This window comes from Thunnus maccoyii, chromosome 24 (assembly GCF_910596095.1).
Source record: "Thunnus maccoyii chromosome 24, fThuMac1.1, whole genome shotgun sequence".
NCBI classification, from domain to species: Eukaryota; Metazoa; Chordata; class Actinopteri; order Scombriformes; family Scombridae; genus Thunnus; species Thunnus maccoyii.
This window is the reverse complement of record NC_056556.1, coordinates 19,943,300-19,956,746: the sequence shown is the minus strand read 5'-3', so window position 1 is coordinate 19,956,746 and position 13,447 is coordinate 19,943,300. Positions and strand designations below refer to the sequence as shown.

General features: G+C 37.8%; 1 protein-coding gene across 2 annotated transcripts in view; it reads left to right on the top strand.

Annotated features, from left to right (window-relative positions):
• LOC121892131 (protein SON) overlaps positions 1-13,447 on the top strand; it is a 53,893-nt gene that overhangs the window by 5,245 nt on the left and 35,201 nt on the right. For both annotated transcript variants that reach the window (XM_042404975.1, XM_042404974.1), the window contains exons 3-8: positions 389-423; positions 684-886; positions 1,858-2,054; positions 3,557-3,765; positions 7,884-8,169; positions 12,853-13,046. In XM_042404975.1, the coding sequence (XP_042260909.1) occupies positions 7,904-8,169; positions 12,853-13,046 (460 nt within the window). In that variant the 5' untranslated portion in view covers positions 389-423; positions 684-886; positions 1,858-2,054; positions 3,557-3,765; positions 7,884-7,903. The remainder of the gene's footprint in view (positions 1-388; positions 424-683; positions 887-1,857; positions 2,055-3,556; positions 3,766-7,883; positions 8,170-12,852; positions 13,047-13,447) is intronic.

The window sequence follows — 13,447 nt, the reverse complement described above, 5'->3', positions numbered from 1 at the left end:
CAGTCGCCCTCTGTGGTAGTAAATCTTTGAACATCTTTGGTTTTGAAACTATGCATAACTATCATAAGTATATAGATGTAAAATCAAAGGTGATAGCCACAGGTTCTCTGGAAGCATTTGAAGCAGAACAGACACTAGACAAGCATATAAAAGGTTCAGTCATGGGGTGCCAAGGAAATGGTATGGCCTGGTACTGCTTAGTTCCCCTGTGCACTAATGGGCCTTATAGCATACTAACTTGTGTATACACAGTTTGGCTTGTAAAATAGTGTCAATGATTAGGTTTATTTTGGAAATTTGTGGACAAAAAAAGTTGGTTTCCATCCATTTTACTATTAATACCCGCTTTTCAAATGTGCCTAACTCAGGTTTTATCTTTGCTTCATAGAAGAGGAACACCAACAGTGGCGAATAAGGAGCAAAGTAAGTCTGTTCGTCTTTCTGGCTCTTCACAGTATTTCTCTGTAGATTTATGCATTTCATGATTTTGATTGCATCACTGTAGGATATAGTGAAATGCTCATTAGGAAAGATGAAGAAGAGACTTAAAAACTGCTCAAATCTTTTATGGGAATACTCCCCAAGACCCCAAAATGATATAATTATCTATACATCATCTCTAGGTTTAAGTTCTATTGTACAAAACATGTTGTAATAGCAGAGTTGCTGAACTGTTTGTCCAGGTGAGGATAACAACTCTAAGTCCAAATGCCACAAGCGGACAACAGGAAAGAAGAAGAAGAAGAAGAGGAGGCGGAAAGGTGAAGGGAGGGGAAACTCATCAGATTCTGACTCAGAATTCGTGTCAAAGCAGAGGGATAGTAAATGTGGTCAAAGCCCATTGCCAAGGCGACGAGAGGACCTGCCTGATATCATCCCAAAACAGGTAAAAACATAAAAAAACCAGTAAAAACAAAACAAAAAAGGAAAACAGACAGTTGCTGGCTTGATAATGTTTACAGGACATAGTTCTAATGATATTTGTATTTCATTCAATCAATTTCCTTTAAATATGAGTAGGACAAAAATATGAATATTGGATCTGACTTGTTATTAGCAGATAGGCTACTTAAATATACTTAGGACTGATCCAAGAAGCTCACATATCAAATTTAAAGGTTACTCTTTCTCTCAAATTGCTCCTTGGCATGTTGATCTCTTTTCTGACCAGATTCTTCTTTTCCGTTACACAGTTCAGTTGGACTACACATCTGGGATGAATGTGTCTTGTTTTGTATATTTTCCATGTTTGAATGATCAAGGCTGTACCCTGTCATGCTCTTGAAATCTACAGACCTCATCGAAGTTATAATTTTAGAAATTAGAAACTTAGAAATGAATGAAATGAAATGAAAACAACGATGTGTTTTCTCCCGAAGCATGTAGGGCCCCAAGGCCGACAAAAAGGTGTAAAGTGAGACTTACCATAAATGATACAGTTAGTAAAACCAGAAAATATAAAAAGAAGCTTTAGCTGTGCTTTCAATCTAATGGCTGGCCAACCTTTTTGTATTTGAGGAATACAAAAACCTGGTGATTAGAAATGAATGTAAAAAAATCTGTTGTATACTTTTTAAACTTTTTTATTTCTGTTTTCGGGCAAGAATTGGCACAATTAAATAATATTACTTTAAATATACACACTGCATGCTTATCCCCAATCTTAACCTAAGAAACAAGTCTTATTTCTATACTTGTGGGGTCTGACTTTGGTGTGAGGTGACTTTATGAACAGACTGCTGTCCTCACAATGCAATGAATGCAAACAGCATTTTGTTGACTGATAAACTGATGCCACATATTTTGGACATCAGTCCAAAGACAAAAGATACAAGTTTCTTTATTGCTTCCTAACAGGACAGCTCCAATAAAGAAAGAGGAGATGAGGAAAGCTATGACGGGAGGAGTTGTCGTTCCTGTTCACAGTCACATTCCTATTGTCATTCACATTCCTGCTCAGTGAGGAGGAAATCTCGCTCTCGGTCTAGACACCACCACCGAAGATCTAGAAGTCGTTCCCTGTCCAGTTCACAGCGCCACAGGACCTGGTCCAGGTATGAACAGAAAACCATCAGTGGATTATCATCAGGTGATTATTGAGAGAAATTCAAAACATTGAGTTCTCCTTGTGCATTTACTCATAATCCTTGGAGGATACTCATATTCCTAAGAATATGAATATCATATAGCTCTCATAAGATGTTAAATCATTGACATAAAACTCTGTACAACGACGATCTCAATCTGAAACAGGGAAAGTAAAATTGTATTTTAAAACTGTTTCTTTTAACACTGTACCTCCCGCACATTTGTTTAATTTATGTGACACTAAGATGGACACATCCTCTACAGTTTTGCTGCCAGGAAATGTGCACTTACACATATTTGATTGACCAACGCAGTCAGAGATTCCCCCCAAACACCCGGCTCTGAATTGGAAGCAGTTCTAAATTAGTAAGAACTATTTTTATGGTTCCTTCTTCTATTGGTACATGAAAGAAAGAGATTAGCAGAGTGTAAAATGTGGTTTTGTTGTCATTAAAGCACATGCAGACTTTTCACCTCTCTTCTCTATGTCGGTGCTTGTGTTTGCACAAGGGCATTGCTAAGCTTCTCCACCTCACACACAAACACAGAACAGGCAACAGAGCAGAGACGATGATATCATGTGAAATGTGGATACATTTTGCTTGAGTTAAACTACAGTATACTCGTTACTGTAAATGCAATAAAATCTCCGAGAGGAAAAAGTCAGTGAGAGTTATTTATCAAAACACCTGTTTAACAAGCATAAAGTAATACTCTCAGCGGTTATGCCTGCAGTCTCCCATCTACTGCTGGTATACCATAGTATTGTGTTATAAACAAGCAAAACTAAAACTTACTGTTTGTAGGATGAGTGTTCACACTAATTTTCCATGTGCAGTATATTAAAATTTGGTAAGTTCCTACTGGCATGTAGACGGCAGCCTCCCTTCCAACCAACCCCTCCCCATACCAGCGGTGCCTGCCTAGCAGTCTATCCATGCTAGCTGTATAGAGAACAAGATGAAAGAGTGGTAGTGACTGATAGATACATTCTTTGTGAACAGCACTCATTATTGTGTTCATATTGTGGCTTTGCTGTTGTAAACATTGTGGCTACTATTGTAGAAACAATATTGTGGTATACTGAAAATATTTGAAAAATACAATCCTGTTTTGAATTTATTCCTCTTTTTCACAGTAATAAAAAAGACCCAAGAAGAGTATTGATAAGAGTAGTAGAATCGATAAAATCCTAACCATACCCATCCTTAGTGAGGGATCTTAATACATCCTCAAGCATATACTCAATTTTGGGTCTGATAGCTTAAAGAAGGCTATGGTATAATAATGTAATGGTTTGGTTATAGCTTGTAGATTGACATATGCATAATAATTCTACTACTGGAAATACTGTGGCAAAAGCAGCAGTCTTGCTGCTTACATGGTATATTAACTAATATCTTCATAACAATAGTGCCTTTTCTCTTTGTGATGTTGCTTTGTCCAACCATCATGTGGCTGCTGGTAGCTCTTCAGAGAAGAAGGGAGCTTTGGATCAATCCACCCAGAGTCCTTCAAAAGGCCTCCAGCTGCCCCAGCTGGTCTCCAGTCCTACAGGAATAAACTTCAAAGCAGAGGTGCAGACAGAGTCAAGCACAGAGCTGCAGAGCCCTGACCAGAGTGGCAAGCCAGCAGTGACAAAACAAGCGCAAGCAGAGGACACATCAGAAAAACAAGGTAGGGCCTGTTTGATGACATTATCCTGTCCCATGTTGGTATAAACCCAGTTTATTGGCCTCAATGCAGTTTTACACTCCACTCTTATGATAAAAAGAGGGATTTCTTTAAATTGATTTTGAATGACAGTACATAATGACAGACAGGTAGAGACATAAAATACACAGATGGATGGAGAAGAAGTAGTATGGGGAAAAAAGGTTTACGAATATCATCTTATACTAAACTATGTATATCTAAACAGGGGAGATATGACAAAACAACAACAATAATATATGATAACATGCAAGCCAGTTACAGTATACTTGATCAGAGTGGTTATGCAGGGCACATGTGTGTTCATGTGTGAGTGTGTGTGTATTTATATCTAAGGAAAAGAAAGAAAAGAAAAATGAGAAAGGGAAGAATAAGAAAATGAATTAAAAAATTAAAATTAGGTTAAATTTCAAATAATAATGAGAAGAAGAAAAAAAAAGGAAAAAAGTGCCACAAAGTGTGAGGAACCTATTGTTTTTGTAGCGATTACTATTATTAGGGCCCAAGCACGAAAGTGCCAGGGCCCAACGGTAAATGGACTGCATTTATATAATGCCTTTCTAGTCTTCCGACTAGGCTTGCAGCGGTGGTTGATGTTACTGGTGTTACACGGTGTTGGGAAATACACCGATTACGTTACCATACCACACACATACTGTACTGTTGCTTTTTTCTATAGAAACAAACTCATTTATTTCATTTTCTTGTATCAGCACCCACGTTCATCAAATCAAAAAAATCCAATTTGTAAAGTATTAAGCGGGTTATCAATACTTAGTCGGACGATGGATGCTACAATTATAAACTGACAGTGTCTGCTCTGGGAGCATCTGCAGCAGCAGCAGAGTTGCAGCAAAAAGTAGCAGAGTGAGACATCTGTTTCTCCGTCCTGCTGCTGTAAACTAACGTAACACTAGCTGTTAGCGAGCAGCTTTTCGGTGTGCCTCTCTCCGGATGGCAGGAGAATTGTTCCGGTTCCTGTTCTAAGCGGCGGTTGTCCTCTGGCTCGTCCCAATGTGTGTACGCTGCACCCTGGCTGTACATGGAGGATGACCCACTGGCAGCAGCCTGAAGCCCACTGTCACTAACTCTTAAATAAGGGGAAGAATTAACCAAAAATCTAATGTTAAACATCAAAGTAAGCTCTCTATGGATGAGTGTCATTGACGATTATCTTATTCTGTAAAATGTCTGGTGTAACTGGTAACACCTGCATTGTCACGAGTTTATTAGTCGGTGGGAAAATTTCCTCACCGTGGAATCTGTACTTCCGACCACTCAAAGCACTTAACATTACATGCCACATTCACCCATTTTCTTACTTATCGGCCAATAATACATTGGCCACCAATATATTGTACATCCCTAATTAAATTGCAGTGGATGGTAGCTAGATTCTGTATTGGCTATATGCAGTGACATAGTCAAAGCGTGCATAAATATTATCAAGAATAAGTGAGAAACCATATACTTGCTCGACTCCAATGATGTATGGCTCCTGCAGTGTCTGAATCTACCCATGTTCTACACATATTCTTGTTAATTACAATAACCACCCACCTTGCCTGTGAGTGCAAGTTGGAGTGGTAGGATTGGCCCACCCATTTGCCCCTCTTATTCTAAAATTATCACATGTACACAAATGCATCTCTTAAAGAACAGTAATATTAGCTTTGAAGTGTTGGGTGATAACCTTTTTCGTTTCACTGAATGATCATGAGTTTTGACATTCCAGCTCACAAAGTTAACTAAACAAACCATTACCTGTCCAGAAGGATCTATATTAGCCATAAGGAGGCCTATGTCAGGTTCCCACTGAACTTGCGTCCTACAAGTAAACTAAACTTAAGTAGTATATATACAGTATATACATCACCTTAATCAGTCTAAAGCCCCATTTGGACAGAGTTTATTTCTCTAAGGGAGGTAGTAGTTTGATTTAAACATTACCTGCCCTGGTCAGTGATTTTAATCCAAATCTCAAACCATAGACTGTATATAAAGATAGATTTTACAAGGTGTGACGTTACCCATTGGTTTGCATTGGAGCTGGTTTGAAGCCCAGCTACAAAAACATGCCCTGCTACCTCAGACACCCCCAGTGGTGCACACTTAGGCTAACATTAGCTGCTTTAGCTAAATTATGCTAACACAGAAGGTATAGTTATCAAGTAACATCAAACTTACTAAAATATTGCGCCTGTAGTCTGATTCAGTGAGTCCCAGTGCCAGGGAGAACAGCAGGTGAGCCAACTGTCAATCGCAGCTGTCAAAGCTACTATATATCTTCAAATCTTATTAACAATGTAATAATTTCCTAAACGACTACCAGCACACCTATTACAGGACTATAATTTACCATTTAAACCTTAATGACTTGTTGAAAAAATATATTGACTTTGTGTTTCTACAGAGAAGTTGAATATTTTTGAATGGGAATCTATGCAGCCAGGGATTTTTTGGAGCCAGCATCTAGTGGCTGTCAGTAGCATTGTACTTTAAGGTACTTCCGCATTGGCTTCAACCTCAAGTCGTGGTAGATGCTGCTTGGTTCAAACTGTTGTTGCAGATTGTTTCAAATCAAGACCCCAAATTATTGATAAAGGTGTCCCTCAAGGATCAATATTAGGCCCACTGATGTTTAGTTTATACACAAATAACATTTATATTTCAATTCAGCGCTGTAATGTCCATTTCTATGTGGATGATACCATCTTGTGTACAGATACAGTCTGCTTTTGACGACCTCCTGACCTCTGTTTGATTTAAAACTTGTTCTCAACTAAAAAAAGACTAAACGTGTGCATTTCACAAGAGAGCAAACTGTTGATGTCTCCACACCTATTCATGCTGTAAGTTAACTAATTGACACAGTACAGCATTAAAAATACTCAGGACTTTGGTTAGACAGCAGATTGTCCTATAAAACTCATGTTGAACATCTCGCTCAAAAACTAAGAATTCACATTGGAGTCTTGTACCGGAACAGAGCTTGTTTCTCTTTTCAAATCAGAAAACACATGCACTCACCATTGTGTTATATGAAAAAGTCAGAGGTCATCATCAGCAGACCTGTGTCTTAATTTGTAAAGCCTGTGAATGTGTATCTAAGTTGCCAAGTTATTTAACGTCTTTAGCTGAGCTCAGAGCTAATAATCATGACGCCAGATCCCAGAGCAGGTTGGCTCTGAAGAGCGGAAGGCTGGTTTCCAGTATTATGCACCTCACTACTAGAATGAACTACAATACAGCTTTAAGTTAGAGACACTGTTCCTCTGAGGGACTTTAGAGTTTTACTAGTTGTATTAGATGATAGTTCATAATGTTTATAATGTTTATGTTTTAAGTAGTGTGTCTGTTAGTGTGTATGATTGTGTTGTGATTGTGATGTGAATGAACCATCTAATTGTGATCCTGTGTATATGTAACCTATTGTCAGGTCTCTCTTGCAAAACCGATCTTGATCTGAATGAGATTTCCTGAAAAATAAATCTTAATGATAATAATAATGATAATAATAATAACTAATGAAATTAAGTTGTCAATCTGAAAATAAGTATTTATTGTCCTCTTCATTTTTTGCATTTGCAATAACAATATCATATCAGTAATGGACATCATTATTGGCCCTGAAATTCCATATCATTGCATCTCTAGCTTAGGCCATGTACTCACATCTCAGGCTTTTATTATGCTACTCCTTCTGCCCTCCTTATCCATTTTGATGTCCAGGGATGTAGAAAAAATGTAACAAATGTGGCTCAAGAGTTTTTTGTTGCCTCAGAGCATCATTGAGATGAAGGTTAAAAGATTATGAGTTTGAGGGCCTAATCACTTAATTTTCAGTTGTAATATGATCATTGTTCTTTTAGAAGTGAAAAAAAACAAGATAATTTGTGTTATTGAAAAGTTTGGATCCTACTGTATTTTGCCTTGTCTTATTTCCTATTTTCTCTTATTTTGTAAATATGTGTCTACCTTTTATGCCAAGCCTGACATTAAACACAGACAAACCTTTTTAAATATTTTTTATGCAGCTCTTCAAAGTATGTCCAAGTAATGATCTAATGCTAAAACTGCAGGTTCTGCAGCATCCCAGTCCATGCTGAACCAGTCTGCAACCTCTGAACCTGACCAGACCACTGAGCCCAGCCTCCCTCAGCTTAAAGCATCAGAGTACCCCAGGTCCACCTCTGCCACCAAAGTTAAATCACCAGCAAAGAAGAAGAGGAAACCATCCAAGTCCCCACAAAGGAACAGAGAAGGAAAGTCATCAAAGAAGCAGAAAAGATCCAAGTCACCATGTAAGAGCCACAAGAGGGGATCCAGATCCTGCAGCCCTTCAAGGAAGAAAAGATCACGGTCAAGGTAGAGTAACTGGATTTTTTCTTCAGAATCTACCTTATCCTGTCAGTCTTAAAGCCAAATGAACCAAAATATAGCGATACTAATAATTTTATGTTGAAATATGGTAACAGTATTTGTTTGCAGTATTGCATATTCCATCCACTCTCTGGACACTGACAGGAATCAGTCTGGGCCATTGTAGTCTTCTATTTACAGAGTAAGATGAGGAATTACCTGTGAACTGTATTGGCTGGTCATGAATTATGGATGAATTACTTTTCCCCACCCAGTGTCAGTTGTGGAAAGAAACAAAGTACTTGGGTACAAATTTGAGACACTCATACTTTTCTTTATATTTCTATCTGACTACATTTCACTGAGAAATTTGGTTGTTTTTACGCTACTACATATATCTCAACAGCTACAGTAACTTTTTGAATGTTAAAAGGACAACTCCATCTGCATTTTTTTCCGGGTTGTTCAAATAGGAACACCTGAAAAATTGTCAAAATATACTAAAAGCAATGTCACAGCGCTGAGTGTATGAGTCTGAGTGTATGCGATCTTTATAAATCCACCTGACGGAATAAGGGACAGACAGCTGCTGAGTGCGGGGAGCAGAGCAGATTCTGCTCTGATTTGGGGCCATTTACTGGTGGGAGGAGAGCTCAAGAGTTTATTTTTTAAACTTTGAGCAGCAGCAACAGTGAGTGCTTAATCTGTTTCTGGGGCTACTGGCTAGGTGGGTTAAGGGGGTTTATATGTAGCCACGTCATCATGCAGAAACCTACGTCAGATCACATGGGAAAAAGTTTTTAGAGGGGCTTGGGATTTGATGCTAAAACATACATACTTTGACCAAAATGTGAATTTTTGGATTTGAATACACGTGGAACACTACTTGGAAGCTACAAAATATTATAAAACCCTTAAAAAAAAATGGACCCATCCCTCAATTTAATTGACAGTTCTGTTGTCAATTTCAATGATTCCAATAATTGATTCCATTTTCAGGAGATTTGGCTCCTTTACTTTTCTGGATGAGTTTAACATGAACCAGTGTGCTATCAAGATGGCCTAAAAATCCAGTGTGAAAGATTGTGTACTTAAAGTTGGTTTTGGTAACTTTTATAAAAATCACTTTTTGTTAAATCTCCCGAAACTCTATGAAAACAACCAGTCAGAGCCAGGGGGAGTCTCTAACTTACTGTCAATCACTCCTCATGCACACAAAGAGCAGCCCCCCCTCCCTCCTCCTTCTTCTAGCCAAGCTCAAAGCTCTGGAAGACTCTGGAAGAAGTTCTAACACACAGTAGTGGAGACTCAGCTAGCAGAAATGAAAAAACTGCCTGTGGTAGCAGTTTACAAATAAAAAGTGACTAAACAAAAGAAGACAGAGAAGAAAAAGTGAGCTAAAAGAATGAATTATTATTTGAGTAAATGTCAGAGCTGCTTTTCCAAAATGGAGAGAGCTTTGGATCTCGGCGCACTAGGATGTAAAAGAAAATGTTTCTTGAACAGGTAATTACCCCTGCTAGATTTCTACTTAACACAATATTTAAAAAAATTCTCAGTCAAACCATGTAAGGTGATTGCGAGCCCTGTGTCATTAGGTAGTTTATATCTTATGTTATAGTCGGGCTAATGGTGCAGCCCAGCTAGCGCTTTGACATCCAGGTGGTCTGGTTGGTGGTGTTTGTTGTGATAATTTCAACGTGGGTCTCTTTTCTCACTATTAAATGTCCTAATTATAAGTCTTACAGCGAAGTAAGCTTTGTTACTGACTTAAGTTGCTGTTAGCTTTGTTACCGACACTGCACTGCTGCTAAGATTATGCTTGTTGGACTAATAAATAGAATTTATGGCAGATTAGCTTGATGATGCTAAGGCTGCTGTTGTTGGCCAATAATGTTGATGGTTTATTACTAAGGCAGCGCTGCTGTCGGTACTCCCCTTGTACCAATCATTTAATAATTTTTGTGTAATTAAATAATTAAAGTTAAAATCATTAAAATCCAGTGCTGTATTAGCAGACATATCTTCAGCTTTGTGTGACCTGAAGATAATACCCATTTGTTAGTAGAATACGTCATGAGTTGTATTTCTTTTCTTAGAGCAGGGTGACACCAATTTTGTAATATATGTTTTCTTGCAGATACCAAGCAGATACTTATACAACAACATCAGTGATAACAAAACGCAGGATAGCCACACTACCTTGTCCCGTCTTTTCCAGTGTTGATTGAGACGACTTGGGGCATTTCTATATGTAGTAGTTATTAGTAGTAGTAGTAGTTATTATTTATTCATTTAATTTATTTATTTTCAAAAGATGATCTTTGGTTTCTTGTACTCATGTATGCTTTTTAGTCATTGATTTTGATTTGATTCCGTTAAATGATCTGGAAAATACAACACTACCACTACCAGTTTTTGTAATTTTTGAGTATTCCAGTTCTTCTCAAGCTCATATTTCAGCTACTGAAGGAGGCAAAAGAGTACAGCTGCATCCCAGAACTTCAGAGGGCCATAGTAACAAAAGGTGTCTTTAGGGCATGGGATGACACAGTTGTACCTCAACCACCCAGGGGCTGTTGTAGACACATGTCAGCAGGGGACATGAAATGGCATGAAAATGTATCGCTGACTTCACTGCTGTGTAAGAGGTGGTTGTTACACTTAATTCATACATACAAAATTTAAATATTGTTCATCCAGTTTATCCAAAAAGCCATTTTAAATTGTGAATGTTTTCAAAAAGTAGCTTGTCTTTTTTTCTCTTAGCATGTAAAGATTCAATTTGTGGATTTAGAGGCTTGTCCCTGAATCAGATGAACACCACTTGTGAAGTATCCACAGTCATCCACCACATTTCAAACTATATTTCAAACTACATATTTGCCATATCAACTTGCCCTCTGTGTAGCTGTACATCATTTATATTTGTGAGTACTTATAATCCAACATTCTGTATTTTATATACTGTATTTATTCTTGAGCCAAAGAAATTCTTACAACAGCTCTAAAACGTCACTATTCTTTGGCTGTAACTGATTTACCAAAATTGATTTGTTCATGCCATTACTCTAAATGATGGTGAAAGTCTTGTACAAATAATAAATGGTACAATGGCGTAGTTTTTAACATGTCTGCATTCAGAAACAAATCAACTAGGAACTAAAAAGTAATATATTACTAAAACACAAACCTTTTTACAGTATATTGCATGCCAAACTATTTACAATTGAAAAATTAAAATAGAAGGTACACCCTCCTGCTTGTTTGTGATGCTCTGGATCAATCACAGATTCTCCAGAAACAGCAATTTGGGATGACAAGTGACCTGGACCAAGAGCCCAACACTGCCATGTAAATACTGTCTGTTATCCTCCTCTGTTTCTGGTAGGTCAGCTACTCCCTTGGTGTCACTTCTGATTCATGGCATTATAAACACATACGTACACACACACACCTGCCACTACACTGGCTCATGTTTATGTGCATACATGTATACAGTGCTGTGAGGATGCTTTCAAAAATAATGCAATGAATAATTTTTATTCATCAGTTAACTTGCTACGAAGTTGAGTAAACAGCAGAAACCTAAATGAAATCAATATTTGGTGTGAACAGCTTTGCCTTGAAAACAGCAGCAGTTCTCCTCGGTACACCTGCACACAGTTTTTCAGATAATTGGCAAGTAGGTTGTTCCTGTATCTTGGAGAAGTTGCCACAATTCTATTGTGGATTTAGGCATCTCAGCTACTTCTTTCTTCATGTAATCCTAGACAGACTCCATGATATTGAGATTAAGACTGTTTGGAAGCCATACCATCTGTTGCAAGACTCCTTGTTCTTCCTGTTGTTGAAGATGGTTCTTCATGACTCTGGCTTCATAAACTGCGCAAAAGTTTTAGGCACTTCAGATGTTTAGATCCTTATCCATTATGCAACACCATCAGGGAAGTGTCTGTTCAGTCCCAAATTTATTCTGCAGCATGAGAATGAGCCCAAACATACAGCGTCATACAGAGTCATAAAGAACTGTCTTCAGTAACAAGAAGAACAAGGAGTCCTGCAACAGAGAATCTCATTTAGTAACTAATTTAATAATCTAGTCATGTTACCAGTATGTCAGCGCATTCCCATTTCAACCTCAATCAAGTGTAACCGCCGTAACACTGGCAAAAGTAAACCACTATCACCATTATTATTCCGTTAGAGTAGGCAGAACGGCAAAAATGAAGATTAAATATAAAATAAAATTGCAGACATAGTAGTAGAGATGATAGATTTTTGTATTTCATTTTTTTAATGAAAGATGTCTAAATTACATCTATGACAGCTATGATCTTTCTAAAACATCAAAATTAAGCTAATTATTTTCTATTTATCTATCTACTGTAATATCACAATATTTCAATTTATTTTGTGATAAAAGGAATGTATAATGATAACACTCATATTTTATAATCATGTGTATAATCATTCGTTGCCCCTCTGCAAATGATCTTACAGTAATCAGCACCTTCACATGCATTTGTATATTTATTTTAATTTAAAATTTATTTTCATTTCTTTTTCAGGCTAGTTCCTTTAGCTGCTGTGCATCCCTGCACAACTTTTGCCCGAATTTCTCCGCAGGTGGCTCACATTTGGTTCATAGTTATTGCAAATAAATTGAACTACATGTTGTCTGTACAGGTCAGGGGGCTGGAGGTCACGAAGGTCACGCTCACGGTCGGTGTCACGGGGTCGGAGAAGAGCAACATACAGCCAGAGGGACCGCTGGAAACGAGAGCCAAGTCACTCCCCTGTACTTATCCTCCGCAAAAATAGATCACCCACCCGGAAACACTGCACTTCCATCAACAGCCCTCAACGCATCAGTGAACTGGGTCAGATGATATGGAATCACTTATTTGAATGTTATAGATTACCTGTAATGCTGTTTGTTCTATGTTTTTTATTTGCATTTTGGCATTATTATTTATAAAGCCATATGTTTCTCAGGGGCTACACTCCAGGGATGTACAGAGGATGTTAGAGGGGCAGGGGCCCAAATTCATAAAATGCAATTTTTGCAAATAATTAAATAAATATATGCCTGGAATGACTACTTTTGCAACACTGTTAAAGGGATATTAAAATGTATGTATTTAAAACAAACCCATGACTGAGGTTGGTTCAAACAAGTGACAGTTAATTAATGGTACATGCAAAGAAATGATGTGTATTTCAGTAAATTCTCCTCACATTTTAACCAGCCCAACTCTTACCTAGTCCTCTGGCTGACATC